The sequence below is a fragment of the Lissotriton helveticus genome, chromosome 9 (assembly GCF_964261635.1).
Source record: "Lissotriton helveticus chromosome 9, aLisHel1.1, whole genome shotgun sequence".
NCBI lineage: Eukaryota > Metazoa > Chordata > Amphibia > Caudata > Salamandridae > Lissotriton > Lissotriton helveticus.
In genome coordinates, this window is record NC_136070.1 from 20,841,955 (window position 1) to 20,869,272 (window position 27,318).

The window sequence follows — 27,318 nt, forward strand, 5'->3', positions numbered from 1 at the left end:
TTTAATAGGGATTTGATCAGGGCCAGAGGCACCCGTGCTTCTTGCTGTTCTTATATTCATGGCGATAGATACTGCCGAAGTTTTATTGATTTTAGAATAATTCGTTTCCATAGGTCGTTCATCTGCCTCTCTTTCATTGTTGATGTGATTTGGTTTGTACAGCTCTCTGAGATATGTATCCCAGTCTTCCTCTGAAACAGGAGTTGCTTCCAGCTTTTTTTTTGTTCCAGTAGATTTCGCAATCAAAGACCAGTATTTGCGTTGGTTTTTTTGCTTGGCTGCTAGTTGGATATCTATCCAGTTAGTGTCCTGCTTCAGTTTTTTCTGTTTCATTTTTTCTCGTCTTATTTGGTTCTTTAATCTGTTGATTTCCGTTTTTATTTCAGACGAGAAGTTCAAATGCTGGGCTCGAATCAACCGATTAAGTTTTTTTATATTGGGTTGATTCCAGTTTTTATTTTTTATGCTACGTTTACTTTTTATCTGTGTATCTGCTTGTAGCTTATTTTGTAAGGCAAGCTTAAGCTTGTCAATGATAAGATCAAAGTTCTCTATAGGATCATCTGAGTAGATAGTAGTCAATAAGTGAGTATGAGAAAGTAGAGTATTCAAATGGTCAAGTTTTTCAGTGCTCCAATATATACACCGCTTCTTTGTATTTACTTCCGTGTTGGATTTGTGAAATAATAACTGGTTCTGAAAAGAAGACTGTGCATTCCATTTAGTTGTTAAGTATAGTAGTGCATGGTCGCTTTCCTCGTTAAATTTAATCGAGAGTTGGATAATTTGTTCTTTCTCTTCAGTCCCACATATAAAATATCCCCGCCTCGTGTAAGATGCCGGTTTATCTCCATTGGTATTACCGTTTAATATTGTCCCATTTATAGTCGGAAGAATTGATAATAATGAGCGTCCTCTCTTATCTGATTTAACGCCTTTCGGTAACTCTGGGAGAGATGTTTCCAAAGATTCCTCTTTAAATAAGAGTGCCCATTTCTTGAGTTCACTATTTGAAATTTTAGCATTTAAATCTCCCATAATGATGTATGGTATATAAAGTTGATCTTCTATGATATGCGAAATAGTCTCCATCAGATGGTCAAACAACAAGTCATAATTACTATTGGGGGGCGCATAAACATTGAAAAGTAGTAATTTTTCATAAGTAACTGATGATTGAGATTTAAGTGACACCTTTACACATTGCAGATTATCAGTATTAGTATTTATTATTTGTTGTGACCAGGAATATTCCTCTTTTAATAAGATAGCCAAACCTCCCTTGGCATGTCCTCTTTTAGATTTTTTTGCCAGAGTTTCATAAACATAGTACCCTTTTTGTGTAAAGGGATCGGTTGACCATGTTTCCTGAAGGGCTATAATATCTGGGAAATCCTTAATTGCATTTTTCATTTTTTTAACAGATTTCCCTGCCAGGTTCCAAGTTAATAGCGACAAACCTTTGCTAAACCTGATGTTGTTGTGGTTTATCAATTTTTTTGCTATTTAAGGTCTCTGATAGCCATGCCCAAGATGTTATAGGGTTCTCTGTGTCAGTGAATCTTGGTTCCCGGGACCAGACTGACCTCTCGCCATGCGTAACTTGTATTTTGAGTGTGTCCTTTCTCTTGGTATTTAGTACAGCTTCTCCCCTTTTTAAACCATAATTATCATTTCTTCTTTGATTTTGTCCAGTTGTGCAATTAGTTTGTATGTTGGTTTTGAAGTCTGGTACTGAAAATACATCATAGCCATTTCTATGAAGAATTTCCTTCTCTCGAATTATTATTCTAGGAAGAACTGGAGAGAAAAAGGATACCTGTACTAATTTATTATTTTCTTTCTTTGGAAAGAGTACCAGGTCAATTTCTTTGCTTGTGAGAGAATTCAGGGGTGGAATTTCTTGCAAAAGATTAATTATTCTACTGCGATTGAACGGCATTTTGTCTGTTGGAAAGAGTTCTTCTATTATGATGTGTTTAGATGGATTTTCTTCCCAGTATTGAGATTTCAATTCATGTATATTATTGGTATCCATGCACTTATGCGGAGTTGATCGGTTTTCTATCATCGGACAATATTCTTCTGCTTTTGGATTCAATGAGTTCGCCAATGGAGTTTTTGTTTGAGGTGTTTTTTTAATTATTTGAGAACTCACAGACCTTGATGGTGTAGATTTTTGAAAGTTTAGTTTATTCCCTTTTTTCTTCTGTATTCTTCTCAAAGGCTTTCTTCTCTTTTTCTTCCCTCTTGCTTTTTCCCACTCATTACTTTTTTCAGTCTTTTCTATCTGACTACCTTCCTGATCAGTAATAACTCCTGATGACTCTGATTTTATATCCCGTGTTATCCGATCTGATTTGGTGTTGATTACTTTGTTAGAGAAGATGGGATAGTTCTTAATGTCGTTATCGCTGGTAGCTTCCGGTACTTCTCTAAACAGTTTTTTAAGTGAATAGGTAATAGGATGTCGTTTCTTATTTTTTGTATCCTTAGTTTTGGTCTCGATTATTACCACATCAGTCGTTTGAGTGCTTGCTTCCAGTTGATTTAGATTTTTTATTCCATTAGTATGATGGTCTTCTATTGAAGAAGTTTTGACTGATTGATGTTCATTTGGTGTTGCTTTGGATACGTCTTTTTTCCTTTTTTCTTCGACTAAAAATTTTAGGATTCCTATTTGTACATCTAGTGTTTCGTCAGAATTAGCTAGAATTTGTCCAAGATGGGTAAGTACTGATTCTAGGATTTCCTGCAATGAAAATAGTGCTTTTGACAAGGGAGGAACACTGTTTACAGAATTTAGATTTAAATTTGTAAAATTAGAATCAATGGAGTTAGCGTGGCTGAAGAAGAGTTTGGGTGATTTTTCTGGTGAACTGGTTAATAGCTGATTTTCACTAAATGATATTTCTGGTTTTTCGTGTTCTCCTTTCGTGATGTTACTTACCGATACCTCTAGAGGTTGTACATTGTCTTGTAATTTTGTTGATGTTATGGACTTTATTTGGGACATATCTATGAGCGATGTTTGGCGCTCTACAAAAGAAGGAGTTTTTACCAAGCTATTTTCTGTAATTAGCGATTCTTGTTCGTGATAACTCTGTTCGGAGGAAAATAACATTTCGTGCTGTACCCTATCTATTTTGAGGTCTGGCTTTTCTTGTTCTTCTGTTGTAAAGGACGAATGTTTTTTCGTGGTAAGGGAAGAAAAATATTTATTTATGGCCGGAGTATATGATAATTGTCCCGGTTTCATTGATTTATCTGTTGATTTTCTAACAGCTGTGTCAGTACCCATACGTCTCATGTAAATTGTACGTGAGCGTAATTGTTTTAGTGCCCTCATTTCGGGGCCGGGTATTAGCTGTTGATTATAGTCGTCACAGCTGATTTTCAGATATTTAGATAGATTTATTTCGGATGTTGATGTAAGTGATGTGTAATATGGATGTATATTTTTATTTTCCAATGATTATCCGTATATTGCTTTATAAGTCCCTCAGTTTTCGTCAACTCCTAAATATGAACAAGCAATGAAAATCTAGCTTACCTAGAATGTGTTGTTTCGAATCCTTTTTCTATTTCAATTATTCGTGAGTCCCTAGAATAGATGAAAGGGGGGTAGTCCGTCCCGTCCTCGGTCGTCCCCGGACGGCCACAGACGGCCCGCCCTTTGTCCGGGCTTAGACCCGCGCTTGGTCCCGCGCGCGTCCCGCGTTGCGGGAGGCGATTTAGTTTTTCTACGTTTCGTCAGTGGGCGTGACCGTGGGCGTGTCGCCTGGGGGAAGAGGTACCAGCTGACCCCAGCTGGGATTTCTGGTCCTCGCAGTCCCCCGGGCTTGGCGCGCTGTGGTTTTTCTCCCTGGCCTCAACCCTTCTGACTCCAGCTGGGAGCGATAGGCAGAGCGTGCGGATTGCAGCTCACGCTCACACCAGCGAGTCAAGGGGAGCCGCACCACGGAGCAGTAATGAAAGAGAGCGTCAGCTCAGGCACAGCAAAACAGGATACAGTCAGCAAAACAGGGATAGAAATCCCTCGCCAGGCACAAATAAGCAGCTGTTCTCCAAATCCTAATACCGGTGAGTGGCGCCCGCGAAGCGGGTGTCACAAAGCTTTGTCCTGCCTCGTCAGTGGGCGTGACCGTGGGCGTGTCGCCTGGGGGAAGAGGTACCAGCTGACCCCAGCTGGGATTTCTGGTCCTCGCAGTCCCCCGGGCTTGGCGCGCTGTGGTTTTTCTCCCTGGCCTCAACCCTTCTGACTCCAGCTGGGAGCGATAGGCAGAGCGTGCGGATTGCAGCTCACGCTCACACCAGCGAGTCAAGGGGAGCCGCACCATGGAGCAGTAATGAAAGAGAGCGTCAGCTCAGGCACAGCAAAACAGGATACAGTCAGCAAAACAGGGATAGAAATCCCTCGCCAGGCACAAATAAGCAGCTGTTCTCCAAATCCTAATACCGGTGAGTGGCACAGTACCCCCTCAAGCTTAGTTACACCACAGATTGCACGATATATCTGAGTCAGGCCTCAAGGCAGTAGTTTATGCGATTGGGCGCTACCTCACCACCCGGCTCCTTGGGGAAGTAGGCGAGTTTCTCGCTAATCAAGGCTTCTTTCCCTCCCAAGTAAAACTCTCCATCAGGTTTTGCATCTCGTCCAAGATCTTCGAGGGGGCTACAGTTGAAGAGTTTGTAACACATATAGTATTTTGAGCAGAAGAGTAATTTTGATCACAGCAATCCTGCCCTGCCAGGACAGGCCAGGGATGTGCCATGTTTGGATTTCAACGGGCTAGGGCCAGTAGTTCGGAAAAGTTGAGGACTGCCGTTTTGTCTAGGAAATGGCAACTTTGAATCCCCAGTTATTGGACATTGTTTTGCCCAAGCCAACGGAAAAGGTCTTTACAACACATCCTATGTGTTCTTTGGGGTAGGTATATTCAATATCTGAGAGTTCTGTGAATTGATATTAAAGCCTACTACTTGTCCGCGAAGGTTAAGCTCGGACAGTATGGCTGGGATGGAACGCAGCGGATCTGACAATGTGACAAGGACATTTATCCACGGGTTCCATATAGAGCACACACAAGTGGGGGGCAGGGGAGCTGCCTTACCTCGTACTCCTGTGCACCCTGATGAATCCCAGAGAACACTTTTGACCCTTACTCTAGCCAAAGGCTTGTAGTAGCCACATAGAGCCCATGTTTTGATTATAAAGATTAGTCCTAATTTGCTTAAGATACTTTGCAAGAAGAACCAGTGGACATGGCCTTCTCGGCATCTATTGATAGCAGAGTTGTTTTCCTTTTATGTGTTCCATAATGTGCTAATATGCATTTCTGGTGTATGATTAACCTCAGGATGCCCTGTGTCGATCCCTGCAGCTCTGTTTCAATAGATTCGCCACCCAGAAAATGGTCATTCAGTCTCCAACAGCGACAAGAGTTTAGATAGTTGGTAATGGTCTGAGAGGACAGAGACTCCAGTTTCAACTTGTTCGGTCCTGGATAGGATGTGGGTGTGCCTAGAAAATATTCGAATCTGTCATATGTTATTCTGGAGCCCGCGTGGAAAGTGTAATCTTTGGAGGTGGTTTTTTGGCTGTGGAAATGTCCGTCAGCCATAGGTCCTTTAGTCACTTTAGACAGCCACGGATAGTGCACCAGTCTGACGCTCTTGTTGCGCTGACCTGTACATTTGCGAGTCAACTACCACATTTTGGTCACCTCCATAAGTATTTTCTTGTGCAGTGAGGCAAGGACCCTGGGCAGAGCCTCTCTAAGGAACCAGTCATGGTTTTCATTGGTAGCTTTTATATCTGAAAGGGGACGGTCATTCAGTGACAGTTGCAAAGCCAGCAGTCTCTCTCCAGTGTCTGCAGTCGTGCCCAACACCGTCCCCCTAAAACTGTTAGAGTGAGACGGCCATCCTTGCTTTTTTGGGCCAGAAGAGTGGAACTGCTTGGGGAAACATTTGGATTTCAAACAGCCCCTGTCATGCTTGAGTAGGTGAGTGTCTTGCAGGAGGCATATGTCACAATTAGAGTCCTTGAGCATATTAAGGAGCACCAGGCTTTTAACTTCGGGTTTAAAGACCCTCACACTTAAACTAAGTATTTCCACCTTGGTTTTCTGTGGAGCAGTGGATCGTATTGCCTGTTGGGCTCCGAAAATCATCTACAGGAGAATTATGTTTTTCCATGTTTTGATTGGTTAGGGTGAGAAACTCATGTCACAGGTGTCGGTTCTCGGAGGGCCCTTTATTAACTCTCCAACGCGTAAAAAAGTGGTAGAACTCCCAGCATACCCCCTAACTGGAGCATCAACAATTAAAGTGGTCTCTACCCCAGTAAGTTGGAGGGCTCTTAATGTTCCTACCCTACACCTTGCCCTCATAAGTAACTGTGCTCTGGTTTCCCAGAGGCTGGTTAAAAGATTCTTAGCAAGTCCCACCATCTGGCCCACAGTCTTCTGTTGACTGTTTCTGCAGGGCCTGAGTTCCCTGGCCTAGTGGAGGTCTGAGGGGCAGACGTGGTCCAAACCAACTCAGTCTGATACACAGGGGGTCACTATATGTCAACAAGGCCATTCAGCTGCAGACTGTCCATGTATGAATGCCGTTCACACAGGATGTTTTTCAAATGTGAGCTTGTGGGTATTCCCCTTCTAGACTACCCTGGTCCAGCTCCCCAATCTATGAAAGGTCTTTCAATGCCCGAGTATCCATGGGTTGTCCCATGTCATCGGGGGTGAGGGGTGGCTCTGGGGTGCCCAGGATTAGGTGTACCTCTTATTGGTGGGAGGTCTTAGAAAGATGGTATTGCCATTGTCTAAACGTAAGGCAGTTAAAGCTTGGCTCGTAGCCCCTAGAAGGCAAGGCAGGATTTTTCTAAAGGTAATGAAGCAGAAAGCTGTTACTTCATTAATCTGTATATAGAAAGTGAGCTTTGTGTCAAAGGTCATATCTATATTATTTGCTGACGCCACAGGATGCAGGGAAAGCACCTAGTTATGGAGCCCGCCAAAGTGGGGTCAAATGTGTGGAGTTTTTTCCAAAGAAATTGATTTACCTCTTCTCTCAGTTTAGTTTTACATCATTTTTTTAATAGATTCTCAACATACATTCAGCAAAAAGAATTCTGATGAATGTGTCTTGATTCTCTGCTATGGACACTATAATTTGAGTGTTATCAGTATAGGATTAAATCTTGAAATCATTTTTTTTTTTTTTTTGCAGAGTTTTATATAGCGCGAACTAGACCCGAACCGAATCAGGTATCAGAGCGCTTTACATATTTTTCCAGTTACGTTACATGAGGACACACTTTCATTATAGGCACGGGGAGATTAAGTGATTTGCCCAGAATCACAGGAGGTTTTTGGCGTCGTTACCGAGACTTAAACTCAGATCCCCAGGTCCGAGGTCGAGCGCCCTAGCCGTGACTATGGCTGCCAAAGGAAACATGTATGTTGAACAAAGTAGGACTTAGTGGAAATCCTGAGGCACTCTACGCAGCAGATCGAAAAAGGAGAGGATTCATTTGGAGGAAGGTGGAGAATCTGGCTACGATCAATCCAAAAAGAGGTGATCCATCTCTGGGCTCGGTTAATTATCTCAAAACTCGCTAAACAGCCAAGAATGATTGTGTGACATAAGGTAACAAAGGCGACTGACCAGTCTAAAATGGTGAGCGCATCCAAGCCCAACTCCCACTCCCCCATTTGGGAGTTGATCACATGACAAAGCAGTTAGTATTGAGAAACATTTCGGCTCTATCAGTTGAGGAATCTGCAATCAGGACACAACAGGAAATCGAATCCCTAGAAGGTATGGCACCAAGGCCTCACAGAGAAGTCCAAGGGGGAAGGGAGCGAAACCTGTAACCCAGAGGAATTTGTAGTTAAAAGTTGATTAATATCCCTATTGACTTAGAATCAATCAGTGCTCAGATAAATTATTGAAGAATGAAAACAAATCTATTGTTAGCACCACAGATTGCTGCCCTAGTCATTGGCACTGACCTTTACCCATCACTGGATTGGGAGGACAGGGTCCCTTATAATGCCCCGGTTACTTACCGGTAATCTTCATTACTCCGAGTATAGTCTTCCTCGCCACATGAGTTACATAGTGAGCTTCAGCTCCACACCAGAACCCTCCAAAGCAAAAAGTTAGCCTCCCATGCCTCCCATCCCCTCCCAAGATGGCCGACCCATTACCACCTGACCTCTATAAGAGGCGGGCCGGCCCAACCCATCAGCCTGAAACAATCAAGCACAAACAAGAAGCCGATAGCCAGACAGGGAGGGAGGGATGGGAACTCATGTGGCGAGGAAGACTATACTCGGAGTAATGAAGATTACCGGTAAGTAACCGGGGCATTACCTCCTCGTTAGTCTTCCTCGCCAAATGACTTACATAGTGAGCACATACCAAAGCCAAGCGGCTTCATGGAAAACTCACAAGTAACCAACAGACCAGAAGGGGATGTCCATGAAAGAGGGCAAACCCAACAGACCAGTACGAGTGGAAGGACCACCCAGGAGAGAGGCAACCACGAGTAGGCGAACCAACCCGGGACCGAAGACACCGGGAAGGCCGAAAAACAAACCGGACCCCAGAGACACCAAGTGCCGCCAGAGAAACCGCCCAACCGAAGGAAGGCAGAGATATGCACGGGACCGGACCGCACGGAGCCAAAAAAGGGCAACAGCAACCAGGGCCAGAACATAAAAGTGCAGGCCCGACCAACACACCAGGGCAGCCCAACAGGCAGCACAAAGCGAGAGGGTAGCAAAGGTCCAAAGAGAGGAACCGAACGAACAGAGGGCATCCCCACCACAGCGACCCAACAAAAAAAATCACTAGCAGAAGGAGACAACCAGTCCGTCCAACACAGCAACACCGCAAGGGCGACCACAACCCGCGGGAGAGCCGAACCAGAAAAAACTCGGAAGCGGCACCAGAGCCATCCAACAGACAGGCAAGAGCTGGAAAAATGGAAAAGGGTGCCGAAGAGAAACAGAAGGGGGACTGTGACCGCGGGACTATTAAGAGGCAAGAGACGTGTCTTAGTTATGCCTGGATTTATTTTCTCTAACAGAGAATCGGTACAAGTCTTTCCCGACGCTCCTTTCCTTGGAGAACGGCTACGTTCCTGTCGGGCTTTCCGGAGCACTCCCTCCTCCTTTCTCCGGACGGGGCTCCTCCTCCTGCTGGTTTTCGGAGGCTCCGTTATGTCCTCGCTCGCCGACACCAAAAAGGAAACAGAAGAGAGGCACGTATCAGTATGTGAGTGTGAGGAGTAACAACCCTCAGGGTAGGGGACGTGTGTAAGGCACCCAGTGAAAAACACACTAAGACATGAGATAACTTAAAGGGGGGGGGGGTGAGCAGTGAAGGAATCACAGGCATTCAAGGGACACGTTAAACTAGGTCAGGCGTCTGCCTTTCTTTCTCCACCACCCCAGGAAACGATTACGCACCTCTGCTAGCCGTACCCCTCCTGGTGTACGGCTGGGCGACTCGTGGTGTTGGCCTCCTGGCGTGTCCCGTCCTTCCGTTCCGGTCTCTCCTCTTCCTCCCGACGTCTCCTGAGACCCAGCTGTTCCTCGGGCTGTCGGTTCGGCTGTCGGTTCTTTATTCACCGATCCCTCCTCCTCCGGTAAGCTCTCCTCGCTGATCCACCGCACTCCGCTCTTCCTCTCCTCCTCGCTGCTTCGCCCTCCTCCGCTGCTCCACTCCTCCTCGCTGCTTCCCGCCACTCCACTCTTCTTCTCTCTGTCCACTCCTCCGGTGTAGTAACACACCTGGGGGTCATCGACGCCGCCCTTTATCGGAGTCCCGGACTCCTCCTCCTCCATCAGACCTTCGGTCCAGTTAAAGGGCCCGCACTCTTCCTCCTCATCGCAGCTGTACTTCTCCAGACCAGTCCATACTGGAGTGTGCGGATGCTGTGGAAACAAGAGGGGGGGGTCACAAATGGTCAGTGTGCGCCCGGCATCGGGGCGTTGCGAAGGGCCCGGGTTACAGGGACAAACCCCCGTCACACAAAGGACCCCCGGAAGGGACCGCGACTCCAAGGAGAGAATCCAGGCAGGCACCAGGGAAAACGAACCCAGGAAGGAGCCGGAAACGACACCGAAGAGACCCGGAGGAGAATCAACCGGGCAAAGGAGAGAAACCCACAGGCCCGCCCACGGCCAGAAGGGAGGAGAAGAGGCAGAAATAGCCAACCGGCCAGGTACGGAAACACCCTGCACAGGGACCAAGCAAACCGGCCCAGGAAGAAACACAAGAAGGGTGCGAGCCGCCGAAGAGAGCACCCAGGCGGCCAAACAGACAGCCAGCCCACAACCAGGCCCAGCCCAGCGAGACAAAGAAGAACCGACTGGCATAAGAGCGCGGTAGCAACACACCGAAGGCGTGAAGAACAGAAGGGCAGGGCGAAGACGAGTCCGAGCCATGACAAGACACCCAGGGAGCCACCAGAGCCAACAGGACCCGGGACCCCAAAACCAGGGGAAAAAGAAAAACGAGGACACAATCCACACCGGAAGCGCAGGGCCCCGCCAAGATACCCCACAGCATTGCCAGAAACAAAAACCAGCAAGGGAAGAGAAAAGCAGGGGCAGGACACAAAACTCGCTCCCCAAGAGGCAAAACAAGGACCAAAGAGCAACAGGGTCCAAGGCAACCACCTCCGAAGCCGACGGAGACGCACCTAGGGGGGCACCACAAACAGGGCAAAAAAATCCTGGCCAGGCCAAACAAGCCCAGAAACCTAGGAGGAAAAAGGGACCCCAGGAAGTGGAAAGCCGGGAGCCCGGACGCGAAGGCCAAAGAGCCAAAACAGGTGACCCAAAGGAAGCAGACAGGACCAGACGGACCTAGGAGACCCCCGAACCAGGCACCAAAGAGGCCCGACCCACAAACACCGAAGGAGAGCCGATGAAAACATGAGCAAACAGGGCCAGAATGGCTGGAACCAAAAACGACCCAGGCAAGGACAGCACCAATGCGCCAAAAGCCAACAGGGGCGAACCCCACACACACCCGGGAGTACGAGGCAACCAACAAGCCCCAGCAAGGCAGGGGGGAAATATATACCCCAGAGAAGCCAAGGAACGGCAAATAGAAGCCAGGTGGGAAAAACGCCCACAGGGAAACCCATCGACCCAGCACAGACCGGGAACCCATGTATGCCCTTAGGAAGGCAACACCAATACACGGGAAGGAGGAACCCAGTCCACCCAGGAGACAGAGCGGAAAGGGTCGGGGGCAAAAAGAACCAAGGAAGGGCCAGACCAAAACACGACCCGGGGGAAGGACCCACCAAGGCAGAATGACACAGAAGGCCCAGCGTGACTGCCAAAAGCCACCCCACCAGAGGGGGGCGCCGAATCCCCGGCCCGACCAAGCAGGGCAACCAAAGAGCCACAGTCCCAAGGACAGGAGCAGGGGAGTCCCAGAACCGACCACCAGAGCAGGCAGGCAGAGGGCAGGAGCCAAGGAACCGCGCCACACAGGATGAGAGGGGAGGCGACAGAAGGACCACAACATACTCAGACCCCAGGAGGCGAGAAGCATGGGACAGCAGAAAACCAACTGGACAGGGGTGCAGGAGTCGCCCGACCAGGGAGTACCACCGAAGCAGCCCAGAGACGGGCGGACCGGTGCCAACCGCAGCCAGCACCAGACACGTGCCAGCCCACAGCCCCTGGAACCACCCACCAGGGAACCGAACAGGACAGCACAACGGCGGGAACAGGAGTCCCGGAGGCCCAAAAACCCAAAGGGGAGGAAGGAGCCAGGGACAATACAGCAACAAGAAGCCAAGGTCCCGCAACCCAACGCCACATGCGCCAACACGCAAACAGTGTAAACACCGGAGCAGAAACAACCCCAGAAAACACGAACCAAAAAAAATGGCCAGACGCGTAAGCGTAAAGCGCACGTGCACCACTACGGGCATCCAGGCACAGAACAACAGATGAAAGATGCGACCCCACACAAAGGCACTCACCCCACCAACCTAAGATGGAATAAGGGCAGAGTGGACACTCTGGGAGTAAAACCCATGGCCCAGGCGGACTAAGTCATCAGAGGCCCAAGGCACCCCACTGAGCCACAGCACCATGGTAGCGCACAGCACCAGGCATACCCAGGCAGTCTCCATCCAGGCACCAATCAGGCCCAACCACATAAAGCACACAATCACCCCAGCAACGGGGCAACGTGGCCGCTGAAATAACAGACGTACAATGTAAACCAAACTAATGGAATAAAAGTGTACTGACCTCAACGGAAGAAAGGCTGAGTGGACCCGCCGGGAATGAACCCATGACCATGAGGCCGAAAGCAGGCACCAGAAGTAGAAGCATCAGTCCACTGAGCCGCCAGACTCGTACCAAGAGCAGACGAGAAAAGGGGCCTCCAAGGTGGCATGGCCACAGGCACCAAACAGGGAAATATCAGAGAGAAGGGTGACAAGTGCGAGCTCACAGGAGCAAAACTCCATACAGGACAACATACCTTACCTCGTCCCGCCCAGGCAATGGCTGAATACAGCTGGAGGAAACGCAGCCGATACCGCCAATCCCGAAGGAAGCCGGAGGCGCCCGGCCCCGCCCCCGGACCGACACACAGCCCGGAGAGCAACGGCCGCGCCCCGAAAATGGCGGGGCAAGAAACTGAGCCCAGCCGCCCCCTGGAAACGGAGCCGGGGGCAGCCAACACCCGCCGTGCGGAAACCCCAGGCCGCTTAAGGTAAGCCCGTGAGAGCAGGAACACCAGCGCAACAGGGTAGCAGAGCCGCCGGCGGAGTAATAGCCTACGTGCCGCCGAAGCGCAGGGGAGGTGGGAACTCGCATATCAAAAAAGGAGACCACAAGCAGAAACCCGGTAACGGAGGACCGTGAGACCATCAAACCAACGCTCCCCCAACCGGACCTACAGAAAACCCTGCCATCAAGGCGTGTAACTGCACTTGGCAAAACCAATGTGCCAGCCCTTGGGAAACATCACAGGCGTACTCGTGCCATAAACCTGTGGGACGAAAGACAGAGTAGGACCAAACCCGGAAAGGATACCGGCAGCACGGACACAGTAGGCCACAACATCCCGGGAGGTCCCAAACACTAATGTGAGCGAAGGGACGGGCGTGAGACAGAGCAATAACTCTGACACTGTGCGAGGCGAGGGCAGAAAAGGGGCGCATAAACAGGAGCCCCAGACCCTGCCCGCCCCCCCTATTGACCCACGGCCCGCTAAAGCAGGGCCTAACCGGGCCTAAAAAAAAGGACCGGGGGAAGGAAGAGGGGAGGTCCAAACAGCCCCAGAGTCCGCTAGCGCAGGACCACCAACCAAGGACCCATGCTCCAGCTACAGCAGGAGCCACTTACCTGAAGACGCATCTGGAGAGCAATGACGCGCAGAACAAAAAAAACGAGGAGGTAATAGGATATTTGCACAAAACTGAAACAATCTACACTTTTGTCCCCAAAAACACCGCCTAACCTCAGAACTATGCCTATATTTGTAGAATTCCAACCACGCCAAACCAGCATTAGAAGTACTTGACGGGCTACTTGAGAAGAGAGGATAAAACTCTTGCTGGAGTCAGGGATACATTTCAAGATCTCCTGTATTACCCACACTGGCGATTGGAACGCAGCCCGTCTCCACTGTTCCTCATGAATAGCTTTGAGTAACTGATCCGAAGTACTGGCCCTTGTGTGAGGCCGTTTCACCTTCCAAACTACATCTGTAAAGATCAACATTGTTTGCTTAATGATCCTTTCCTTCGATCAGCTTTTTAACCATGGCCCTCATACAGACGCAGCTTATTCTGATTGATTGATTTACATCTAGGGAGAACAGAAACATCTCTACTCTTCATTAGAATGAGGTCTTTGGGCTTCTGGATTTTATTGTTTGGCTTTTTGCTTTTTCTACAACCTCCGCTTAGTCACAGCCGGAGCATTCTGTGTTCCACAGAGGATAATCTGGTAGAGGTAAAGCCAGATACGCTTTATTGACAAAGTAAGCTAATCCCGTGTTGAGTATACATTTGATGGGCTTACTTGCCATTGTCCTTTCTCTTTACCTTTTAAAACAGCCGAATACAATCTCAGTGGGGTGAACCAAAGAAGTATTTGTCCCAGTGAATGAAGACAAAGATCTTCTCCTTTTCCTGAGGCTAATGGCAGTCCACTAAAATAGAACATTAGTCCACATATCTTTTCTTCCTACAAGTTTGCATCTCAGCACCAGACACCGTGTTAATCGACTACTACAGCATCATGCCCTTACATTTTGTACTCCCAAACCACACTCCCAGTTGAAACACCATTACTCTCCTTCCTGCTGGTGTCAGGAATGTATTAACAAATATGTTCTATTCTATGTTTAACAAGGAGGCAACCGATGCTTCATTGCGCTGGACTGGGAATATCAATGGCTAAGCCCAATGGGGCGATATTGCTTGCTTGTTCAGTTTGCACTCTTGCGCCTTTTGCACTTTAAAATTAAGTTATAACAGATGAGAAATGTCATTATAAATATTGCTTTTATATGGGCCTGCTAATATGGGCAGGGATTCATGAATTTTGAATGCAACCAACAATGTATGTTACAAGATGGCTAACGCCTATAAGTAATAGTGGTAATGGGTGTAGATGCCTCTTTCTATGTTTATTGTTTGTAAAAACTTTATTTAACATTGACTGTGAATGAATGCATAAGACACTTCTAAAGCACATTGTAGGAAGGTAGATCCCTGACTATGGTTGCCCCCAACTTTTTGCCTGGTGTTTTGCTGGTTTTCTGACTTAGTTGACCTGGGGCCCTGCTATTCAGGACCCCAGGCCTACTGCTCTCTCTGTAAAACGGATTCCATGTACCTTAGGTACATATCTAATTGGATACTGAGTCACCTTATCAGTCCCTGTGCAGAGTACCTTAGGTACCCAGGGCATAGGTGTACCCAGGGCCTACCAGGGGCTGCAGCATGTATTATGCCACCCCTGGCTGGCCATCCAAATCTGACACAACTGGCTGCTTGACAGCTCGGGCAAGGTGGTGTAATCACCCTTTGCTTTAGATATAGTATACCTATATCTAACCCTAAAATGGACACATATATTCCTATCAGTCACTCCTATGGTAGGCCTTGACAATCCTGACGGCAGAGTGCTTGGAATCGTGTGAGATGGTGCTCTGGCATGAGCTGAGCCTGTCTGCGGCTTTCGGGATCTATCCCTTAGCCGTTTCCATGATAACGCATACCATATACTCTTAAGTGCATTATAATCCTCGCGGTTATATGCCAACTCTGGTATCGCTTTATCAAAACATGTCGAGTAAGGTGTCATACGAATTGGAATACTAACCCCTCGCCAATTCTGGCGACGGGGTTAGCATTCCACCCTTCTAGAGGGACACGACATGTTGGTAACCTGTAACCCCGGTTAAAGTCAGACAGAGCCTTAGCTCCACAAAATGGATGCTGCCACCGAGACACAAGTCTGCCCTCCTGTTGCTGGGAGTCCTCCCAGCGCAGGAGGCAAGGACAAAGGGTTTCCTGTCAGGGGCGGTGCCAGCACCGTCCCAGACAGGATTTTGTGTATCCTAGGTAGGCAGGGCTTTAGAGGAAGGTGACTGCAAGTGGCACCCCGGTGCTCACTGTGCATAGGCCGGCTTGAACCAGTTCCAGGGGCACACCAGACCCTGAGCTGGGGAAAAGCCCGCCAAAGGAGAGGGGTGTAACCACCCCCCTCCTAGTCCCACCCATAGGGCAGGACTTAGTCGCGTGCCAGCCCCCTTTTGCAGGATAAAGGTAGGAGCAGGCCCCCTTCCAAATTAGATCATCTTTGAATCCTGAAACTACTTTCCACTCTTGTTTTCGACCCACCTAGTCGGGTTCGCCCGAGAACAGTAACTTTGCAATTGCTAGTATCCATAGACTTGTTCCCGCATTACGCGTGAGAGTTCCCACTCTGCACACGGCGTCCCTAGGCCTCCTGCTTCAAATCCAAGGGTTCAGCATCGTAGGCCTAGCGTTTCTACAGTCTAGAAAAGTATTACTTACCTGCTAGTAATTTCGCATTCCACTTGTATAGTATATGGTTTTTCGTGCCCCTCGGGCATTTGTGTAAATTGTGCGACTTTAAGTATTTTTATAAGAGTTTTGTTGTGTGCTTAGCTCCCTGTCTCATAAAGAGCCAGGGTAGACTTGTTAGAAATAAATATACATTTATTTTCATAACAACTTGTGTGGTGTCCTTTCACTTGGTGTTCAAGGGGTATATGTGATGGTAAAACAGCTGGCTTAACACGCCCTCTAGAGTCTTAGCCTTAGACTGCTCGTATCCATGCTACTAGGATAGCTGGTCTATAAGGTTGACTTACAACCAATCATCAATAAGGGTTGTCTGGACTGATACATAGTGATCACTAGAATAGTGAGCACTGCATATCAGGCCAACTTCTCACACACATGGCTACCAAAAGGCTTCCAGCGCTGGAGGAAGAGACATCATCGTGCTACAGTCCGTAGTCATGGAAATAAAAGAGTTTTCAACAGTTTATGAAAGACCAAATAGTTATTTTCCAAGCGAATATGGGCAGGTAGTTGGTTCCAGCACTTTGCTGCGGTGTATGCAAACATATGTCCGCCGCTCCGCGCTCTATGGATCCTGGGAACCACTGCTAGATGTTTTTTTCCAGAGCGAAGAAATCTATTGGGATGATAGGGGGATATAATCGATCGAAGGATCGGAAGACCATTTGCTGAAAGAGTTTTATGGGCGATACACAGTGCTTTGAACTTAATTCTTTACGCCACTGGCAGCCAATGTAGAGAGGCAATGTGTGATCTTGTAGATACCCTACTTGGGACCTGCATAAGAAGACGGGCTGCACAGTTTTGTACCATTTGAAGAATTTTAATGGTCGAACAAGGATAACCCAGATAAAGCACATTGGCATAATCCAATCTGGAGAGGATTAAGGCTTGTATCAACAGTCTCAATGCCATAAAAGGCAGCAAAGGAAGGATTTTCCTGATCATCTTCAGGATCCCGTAACAAGTACCAGTCTGGAATACCAGCCACTCTACGGACCTGTACCTTAAAGGTTAATTTATGGTCCAGTCATACCCCAAGGCTTTTAATCTGATCCTTGGAGGGGGGCATTGGGCCTAGGCAGCTTGGCCAAAATAGGTTGCCATCTTGGGGGGAGATGTTACCCAGAAACATCCACTCGGTTTTTCCCCATTACATTTTATAAGTGAGCAATTCATCCAAGCAGACACCTTATCCAGACCCCCCAGGATATAGCGGCATGGATTGGCAAATTTAGCGGCACAAAAATGAAAATTTAGCGGCACAAAAATGGAAATTTAGCGGCATTTTATTTTGGGGTTTTTGCAACACCAAACACGGATATCTTACTGTTTGACCTTGCCCACGTAACGCTTGTTCCTGTGCCTGAGTGTCTAGCACTTATTGCAGTACTATACCTCAAATTATACTCTGTTTTCTCTTATAACTGCACACTTGTCACTTTCATCTCCTCTTGTGCACTTTTGACTACCTCATGCATTTTTGGTTGCTCACAATTTTTACTCAAGTACTTTGTTTGCTCACGATTGTCACTATTACCTTTACTACCTCATGTATTTTTGGTTGCTCACAATTTTTACTCAAGTATTTTGTTTGCTCACGATTGTCACTATTACCTTTACTACCTCATGTATTTTTGGTTGCTCACAATTTTTACTCAAGTATTTTGTTTGCTCACGATTGTCACTATTACCTTTACTACCTCATGTATTTTTGGTTGCTCACAGTTTTTACTACCTCATGTATTTTGTTTGCTCACAAATGTCACTATTACCTTATGTAAGTAACGTATGTTTTTGCAATCTGTCCTTTTGTAAGGTTTCTCATTATGTTTCATCTCTGTTCCTAATGTGAAGCGCTCTGACGCCTTCAGGTAAAGTCCGCACTATATAAAAATGCATAAATAAATAAATAATAAAAACTTTACCCAAGGCCGGGCGAGGCCTGCAATAAAAGATTTTCCCTCTCTCCTCTTCCACATCTCCACTGCCCCCCTCCCACCCGGGCAGCGCTTCTTAACGCAGCTGCTTTTAAACTTGCCTACGGACGGTACCTGTCAGTGTTCTGTTCACCGCCGGCCGGCTTTCCTCCTGCTGCGAGTCTCTGAGGAATGAGGAAGAGTCTTCCTGTGTGTCGCTGCCGCTTCGTGCTCTCTCCCCCTCTTGCTGGTGTGGTGCTGGTCTTCTCCCTCTCTCGGCCGCCGTGGTCTTCTCCCTCTCTCGGCCGCCGTGGTCTTCTCCCTCTCTCGGCCGCCGTGGTCTTCTCCCTCTCCGCCATGGTCTTCTCCATCGCGCGTCCTCGACCTCCTGGCTCCTTCTCTTCTCGCCGCGCAAGCCGCAAATCAACAGTGCGGAAACGGGAAACAGCAAATTTCGCGGGTTTTATGCCAAATATCGCGGCATTTGCAGAGATCGCGCGATTTCGCGATTTTTTTGCAAATCGCGAAATCGCGATAAGCTGGAGGGTCTGCTTATCCAGACAATTGGCCACGTTGATCCCTATGTTGCCTGATTAATTCAGCGATACAATCAACTGTGTATCATCTGGGTAGGTAACGATCTGAATTCCAAATGGTTCCATATTCTTGGCGAGGGGGCGCATATAAATATTAAAAAGCGTAGGGCTCAAAGAAGAGCCCTGCTGCTCCCCACATAGCAGTGCCATACTTTTGGAAACAGAATTATCTTCAAAAACTTGAAATGATCCATTATCCAGAAAGGACTCCATCCACTTAAGTACGGTTCCAGTCACTCGAACCGCTCTAAGTCTTGCCAGCAATAGATGGTGATTCACCGTGTCGAAAGCCGCACTGAGGTCGAGCAGAACAATCTCCATGGCACCACCAGCATCCAGAATTTTTCTGGTTTCTTCGACGACAGCCAGCAGGGCAGAGAGAGAATGTGGAGAGAATGCAGTTCACATATTTTTCACTTATTTTTGAGATCCCAGGCAGAAGTGCGATCGGCCGATAATTTGAAAAATTATCTGGGTCCAGATTGTTGGTTTTTTTTTAAAAGGGCCTTGACCATAACCCATTTCCAGGGATGAGCAACAGAGCCAGAAGAAAAGGAAGTGTTGATGAAATCCAATATGGTTATGGTGAGCGTAACCAACCTTAAAGTGGTGGGCGTGACCACATCACTGGGAGAGCCGGATTTCAATTGAATAAAATAATCCTTAAAAGATTTTAAATCCAGGGGGGGAATTGTTTCCAAACGAGGGTCGGGTGTTCGTAATTGATCCTCGAGAGGAGGGGAATTTAAAGGCGCTAAAATAGGGGGAAAAGTGGAATAGATGTCTGCAATTTTTGGGGAATTTTTTTTTTCCAAACTGCTACACCGATCTGGGATATCATCAGTGGGCAAAGGGGGCGCTGGAGGGTTCTGGAGGGATTTCGCAATCTGAAAGATTTCACGGGGGGAATTAGATGCTGCTGTGATCTTATTTTCATAGTACAGTGATGAGCATTTTTGATTTCTAGTTTGTACGCTTTGGTGACCTCTCTGTATTTGATTTTCTTGGCTTAAGAGAAATCCTTCCTCCAGCTTCTTTCCAATCGTTTGCATTTTTGTTTCAATTCTCTGAGCTGGGGGAATACCGTGCGATATTCTTAGGACCCTTTTTTATAGTAGTCCATTTTTGTGGAATCAACCGGTCTAAGGAGGAATCCTGCCAGTGATTAAGCCTGTAGTTGGAAGTTTCTGGATCGCACTCTAACATGAGTCTGGTATTATCCAGAATAGATGCCCATGATGCAGCCGAAAGGTTTTACCAATCCCGACTCCATTTAAAAACATTTTTTTTTTTCCAGAGGATGACTACAGACTGGAGGGGTCCATGCAAAGGGAATTAAATGGTGGTCTGACCAAGGTAAAGGGCAGGTTTTTCCAAGCGCAAGGTTATCAATGTTTGAAAAAACTGGATCAAAGAGATGATCTATCTGGTGGGTAGGACCGGTCACTTTCAAACTAAGCGATAGCGCACCTAGGCTATCAATTACGTCTTCTGTGACTGGTGCAAGTGGGTTATCAAAATGAACGTTAAAATCCCCTAGTACAGAGAAGTTAGGAAGGGAGCTCACTGACTTAGCAATAACTTCTGATAAGTTATCTCTAAAATGGCCAATGGCTCATGGAGGCCGATAGATTAAGATCCCTGAAAAAGTACAAGTGTGGGGGAAACGAAGGGCAAAGGACAAGCTTTCGCAGTCAGAAATCCCACCTGCTGCTATCCGACATTTAAATGTGTCTTTATAAATGATGGCCAGACCCCCTCCTCGCGTTAGTTCACGGTCTTGCCGCTGAATCAGGAATCCAGGAGGAAGTACTTGGACTAACACCGGCTCCGAAGTGTTAGTCAGCCAAGTTTTGGTGAGAAACAAGGCGTCAAAATCATAATCGTCCAGCAGCAGCCAGAGTTCGGTGGCATGTTTAGGCATTGAACGACAGTTTAATAAACTCTTTTTAAAAACTGGTTGTGGTAAAGTGATTGGAGTAGTGACCACGGAGGTTAGCTTTGTTTGGACCAAAACATTTTGTGAACAAGGCTGTTACAGCCGAAACGCGTTGACGTTTGTCTGTCTACAAGCCACCTTTAAATAAAGAATTCTCCGTTCCACGGGAGTGCTGTCTCCTTTTGCAGGGGGGTCTAGTTCGGGGGTGGGGGTGGGGGTGGGGGTGTGTGTGTGTGTGTGTGTGTGTGTGTGTGTGTGTGTGTGTGTGTTTGTTTGTTTTCCCACTCTTATTTTTACTTGGCATTTTTATATGTACTGATGTCCCTTTGTTGGCTGTGTACCTTGTGTTGGCTGGTGAACTCTGTCTAGATTCCAATAACCTCGCATGATAGCCCAGTATACTGACAGGCTTGGAGGCTCGAGCTGATGAGGAGCCGTCCTGTGGTTATCTGTTGAGTGCTGCAGGACAGGTCGAGAAACGCAGCACCCTGAGATGGTTGTGGGAATTGTCACTTGTAGGTGCTGTAGTCCTGCCCCGCTGCTGCGATTTCTCTCACAACCATCCCTAGAAGGGGTTTAACATTTTCATGGCATTTGAGAGGTTGTCATTAACTCTGATTGATGTGGGGTGGGCAGCTATAAAGCTAAAACCAGAATTGACCACGCTGACTGTGTAGCTCCATGTTATGTGTAGAATGGTTACAAGTCAACGCTGCCGTAGGGTTATTGGGAGCTGCTGCCTGGGGAGTGGTCTGTGATCTGAGGAAAGGTGTCACAAAGGATTCTCTAGATAAGCACCACATTTGTGAGAGGCCAGGATTTGCTCTGAGGTATAGAGAATTACAAATGACTCGAATCTTGCCTTTACCCCTTTCGCAAGCCCCCCTACAGCTGCTTTTTACTGGCTTCCAATCCAAGGGCCATCTCACAGTGTGAGCGTACTGTTGGTTCAGCAGTAGCATCGACAGTAGTTTCCCTATTCGTACTGGATGAACACCCCAGGTTGTACCGATGTCTGGAAGATGGCTACATTAAGCTAGTCCAGCTTCAAGGAGCTCTTCAAACAAGCTTCTGATGACCTCGTACATTCTCTGGCACACCCACCTCATTGTAACACCCTCAGCAACCTCTCCAGGTAAATAAATGGGGCCACTTAAGCTAATGTAAGCACATGTCCGCACTAAAAGATACTGCACTGCTATAACCACTACTCTGCACTACACAGGGCCATTGTAGACTGATAGAAGCTTCCGTCTTAACTGCGCAGTAGTAGTGTAAACTGAAGGTGCTGTCCCTCTGTGTTGGAACATGTCTTCATCTGGTATCGGCTTAGCATGGGGTGATTGGAGACACACATGTTGCATAGGGAACCTTCAAGCATTAAAGGAGATGTAAAGAGTGTCTTCAAGTTCAGAGCACACTTCTATAGACTGCCTTCTTCTAGGATGTATTTTCACTTGTATTTTATGTCACATGCCCCTTATCCTTGTATTTAATCCCACAATCCCTTTAGAACTCGGCTCCAGCACAGACACATCTTGGCCTCAGATCTAACCCGCGTACAGAGAGGACGCGTTTGAATAACACACATGAAGATTTCCCTGCATGTGATGGCCACCCAGTGTTCCATGCTTATGACCATTTGCCTTACAGGACAATATTTGAACCTCGACAAGGACCACAACGGGATGCTGAGCAAGGAAGAACTGTCCCGCTATGGGACTGGCACACTCACCAGCGTCTTCTTGGACCGAGTCTTCCAGGAGTGCCTCACCTATGATGGGGAGATGGTGAGTGTCTTGGAGGCGTCTTTTCCATGGTTGAGAGGGGTGTGTGAACAGAGACTGTGATGTGATTCCTCCTTTTACCTCGGCTAGAGGGTATGTGGTAGATGGAGCGAGTAGGGCTGCATGGGCACAGAGCAACAGGGTTGCAGCTTAAGTACATGAGGATGCCTGTGGTGGCGAGCAATGGGGTGTCCTATAGCTCAGGCAGATGAGGATGCGTGTGGTGGAGCCAGACAAGGCTGCTTGCAGTGCATTCAGTCTGTGGTTGATGTCACTGTGCATGCGTGTAAAGTGATGGGTCAATGCGTGTTAGTGTGAGTTTAGTTTAGTTGGTGTGCGGTGGCGTTGCATGGTCCTCTATGCACTGTCATTCCTGGGGAGTGGTAAGAGGGCCTGACATGTACTGCTGCTTGAAACAACCTCAAACGGAGGGTGAGCTGCATGTGATAAGTCTTGTGGTTTGTTGCAGGACTATAAAACCTACCTGGACTTCGTGCTGGCTCTGGAGAACAGAAAGGAGCCGGCCGCTTTGCAGTACATCTTCAAATTGCTCGACATCGAGAACAAGGGTCATCTGAATGTCTTCTCACTCAACTACTTTTTCAGGGTGAGTTTGTTGGGAGGGCTGGCGAGAAAGGCTTTTGTGCAACATTAATCTGGGGCAAAGCATTCACTCGATATTGGAGCCAGGGTAACTTGAGCGTACCAGACCTTCCTGAGTTCAGGGACCCACATCATCTGTATGATTCCCAGATGAAGCCACTCTGCCTCATGGCCTGTGGCATCCAGTCTGTCACTCACTAGTGCCCTGACATGGGTGATTTTCAGCAGTTTACTCCTAATTGTGGAAACCATGTGATTGCCGTAGTGTACCCAGCTGACTGGATACCCTGTATAAAACAGTTAAGTCACCCATTTCTTAGCATTCACATAGTCCCTACAAATCTTTACCCAGGTCTTTTCCTGCAGTTCCCAGCCTGGAAATACAGATTTGACATTTTGCTTCTCAACAGCCATCAACGTCAGTGTCTGTACAGTTTAGTAACTTATACCAAGATCATGATTTCAAGCCATGCGTGACATGCTGATGACTGCTTGGAAATCTTATGTTGTATTTAAATTACACCAGAGTTGTCCGCAGTCTTCTGGATGACACTGTTTTATATTTGCTGCTAAGGTCCATTTAAAGCTAATGTACGTTTCTTTAAGGCTGGACTTTTAAGGTTGTATACCAATATGGCTGTGTCGTTTTAGACCTGCCGAAGCCAGGAGATAGGAATAGCCATGACACTGATGTATGAGGCACAAGTATAATCCAGCTGTATGCCAGCTGTGGGAACTGGAGAGTTTGGAAAGGTGTGAGGTTCTTGTATGAAGGAGACTGGGGCGACTGGAGGAATGTGGGGTCCTTATTTGCAGTGAAACAAATAGATTGTGTGGTCCTCTTCGGTAGAGGCGCTCAACTGATGCTGGGTCGTGCTTGCCCTTTTGAGATCAGTTCTCCGGTACTAAGGGTCATAGGGTCCAGATTAGTACTCTTGTGTCTGAAGGAGATGCCTGTTAGTCAAAGGCCCTCTGTTTAGTGCTGTTCTTTCTCACACATTAGGCGATCCAGGAGCAGATGAAGGTGCACAGCCAGGAGCCCGTCTCCTTCCAGGATGTGAAGGTGAGTCCCGTCCTCCTCAAACTGAACGCTGATCCAAAGCTCAGCTTAGTAAAGTTCAGGAGTCATATATGTTGCCCCAGTATTGGAACTTTCATAGATTCCCATGCTTTTGTATCATTCCCCGTCGTCACACCTGTGGCTTGTGGATGGGGTCAGTGCCCTCAATTCTTTATTCAGGATGGCAGTTTTGAGGGCGTGGAATCAGGGGCAGGAAGTACCTAGAAAATGATGGTTACAAATATTTTCTTTTCTGAATCTGTTTATTTTTTGGGGGCGCTGCTATCAGTATTTCCTCAGGTGGTGGTGGCCCCTTTAGATTTTGGTACTCATGCAAGGCTCCCTCAATGGAGAGAGCACCTCCGTGCACAACTAGAAGACCGCAGGTCTAATTCCATATAAATCAAAATATCAAATGTTTATGCCAAACGTGGTTTTGAACAGCTGTCACATTTTATTCATGTGTAACAGATGAAAATCCATGAATGTATCCACAAAATAAACTTCATTCCATAGGTGAATAAGTTCCAATCATCAAATTATTGCGCATCACATTATGCATCCCAATGCATTTCGGGTCAAGCCCTTCTTCAGGGGAAAGCTCTAAGGAAACAATCCAAATGAAAACATTTCAATCTCATGTTCTGCTAAATAATAACCAAAAGCATGCATCACAAAAACTCCATCATAATGTGTATTCATGCAAATAACTAAGATAAAACACGTGGCGCGGGCCAATGCCATAGTCATAGGTGCATATGAAAAGCGTACTAGATAAACGTGCTAGTGCTGGTGACAATACAAATAAACATAGCGGTAACCTAACCATGATCGCCGCATTAAAGAAAGAAAGTGCTAGTGCTCAAAGTAGCCCGCCGTGATAATGCTCTGTTACCAGACAAAAAATGCGTGTTACAAACAAATATAACGTGTGCGTTTAAACACCCTCGTGCTATACAATCTAAAACCTGTGAATGACAGCAGGTAACGTGGCTAAACGTGGGCCCGAAAGCCGGTACTTACAGGGTGCGGATGATCGAGTGACTCTGCAAAGAGTCGTCAAAGCGGTAAGCCGTCAAGGAAGTGAGGGCGTGAGTGCTCAATACATCAAGAGTACGTGGGGACCAAATCCGAGAAAGAAACAAAGGACTAACCACCTGTGCTGCAAACACAATAGATCACCACATTGGCGGCCATCTTAGAGTGGTAGAAACGAACAAAAAAGCAAGAAACTATGAAAACATGCAGGAATAATAAGTGCACCAACAGATAAACGAACAAACATATAAAAGACATGCAGATACAGAGTTAAACAGTTGTATGGAACATGTTTACAGATAACACAAAAATTCCATACGGTCATTAAGACCATTCGGTGCCATGGTGGACATAAAACGGATCCAAAAGTTTTCTCTTTACAATAGAGTGTTCTTGTTATTACTGGTGATTTTGACTTGTTCAAGAATTTGAAACTTCAATTGCGCCACACTGTGTCTATGTTCAAAAAAATGAGTGGCCACACTGGATTTAGAGTTTTGTGTACGTATATTGCTTTTATGTTCCAAGATCCGTACACGAATCTTTCTCTCCGTGTGTCCAATATAGCACTTGCCGCAAGGACATTTGAGCATGTAGATGACATTGCTGCTGTTGCATGTGGCATTCACTTTCAATTTTATGGTGTATCCTTTCATAGGGTGTGTCGTTTTATTGCCAGGGATACAGTTCCCACAGTTACTACAATTATAACAGGGCTTTAAACCATTGTAGATCAACGAGGATATAGTTGACGTTGGGTGATTCAATAGCTCTTTGACGTTACGACCTCTGGTGAATGCAAACATGGGAGGTTGGATAAACAGACCATTGAAATCGGGTTCCATAGTTAGGATAGGCCAATGTTTCCGGATGATATGTTGAAACTGATTCGACAACTTAGAGTGTTTAGAGACAACCACCATTCTGTCAGAGGTTTTTTTTGGTTTGGATTTCAATAGTTGTGCTCTCACACATTTATCAGTTCGCTCCATGGCTAAATCCAAGATAAGTGTGGGATAGCCCCGTGCTTTCAGTCTTTCCATGGTATTTCTGAGGGCTTGTTTACATTCCTGTTCTTTGGACACTATACGTTTCACTCTTAAGAGCTGAGCGTAAGGTAAGTTATTCTTAAGGCTGAGTCGATGAAAGCTGCTATAGTGTAATATGGAGTTGCTGTCTGTGGGTTTCCGATAAATCGTCGTGTACCAATCTGTGATGTCACGATGTACTTCAACGTCCAGGTAGTGGACGCATTCTACTGAAACCCTTACCATCTTTCTTGAGTCTTGGAACAACATCAATGAACGTATCCAGTTTACCTGGGAATACAGTGGGAAATGCGTCCACTACCTGGACGTTGAAGTACATCGTGACATCACAGATTGGTACACGACGATTTATCGGAAACCCACAGACAGGAACTCCATATTACACTATAGCAGCTTTCATCGACTCAGCCTTAAGAATAACTTACCTTACGCTCAGCTCTTAAGAGTGAAACGTATAGTGTCCAAAGAACAGGAATGTAAACAAGCCCTCAGAAATACCATGGAAAGACTGAAAGCACGGGGCTATCCCACACTTATCTTGGATTTAGCCATGGAGCGAACTGATAAATGTGTGAGAGCACAACTATTGAAATCCAAACCAAAAAAAACCTCTGACAGAATGGTGGTTGTCTCTAAACACTCTAAGTTGTCGAATCAGTTTCAACATATCATCCGGAAACATTGGCCTATCCTAACTATGGAACCCGATTTCAATGGTCTGTTTATCCAACCTCCCATGTTTGCATTCACCAGAGGTCGTAACGTCAAAGAGCTATTGAATCACCCAACGTCAACTATATCCTCGTTGATCTACAATGGTTTAAAGCCCTGTTATAATTGTAGTAACTGTGGGAACTGTATCCCTGGCAATAAAACGACACACCCTATGAAAGGATACACCATAAAATTGAAAGTGAATGCCACATGCAACAGCAGCAATGTCATCTACATGCTCAAATGTCCTTGCGGCAAGTGCTATATTGGACACACGGAGAGAAAGATTCGTGTACGGATCTTGGAACATAAAAGCAATATACGTACACAAAACTCTAAATCCAGTGTGGCCACTCATTTTTTTGAACATAGACACAGTGTGGCGCAATTGAAGTTTCAAATTCTTGAACAAGTCAAAATCACCAGTAATAACAAGAACACTCTATTGAAAAGAGAAAACTTTTGGATCCGTTTTATGTCCACCATGGCA

General features: G+C 46.7%; 1 protein-coding gene across 2 annotated transcripts in view; it reads left to right on the forward strand.

The window, feature by feature from the left end:
* Positions 1-27,318, forward strand: part of PPP2R3C (protein phosphatase 2 regulatory subunit B''gamma) — a 128,919-nt gene that overhangs the window by 88,027 nt on the left and 13,574 nt on the right. For both annotated transcript variants that reach the window (XM_078659376.1, XM_078659375.1), the window contains exons 10-12: positions 22,231-22,367; positions 22,834-22,971; positions 23,971-24,030. In XM_078659376.1, the coding sequence (XP_078515502.1) occupies positions 22,231-22,367; positions 22,834-22,971; positions 23,971-24,030 (335 nt within the window). The remainder of the gene's footprint in view (positions 1-22,230; positions 22,368-22,833; positions 22,972-23,970; positions 24,031-27,318) is intronic.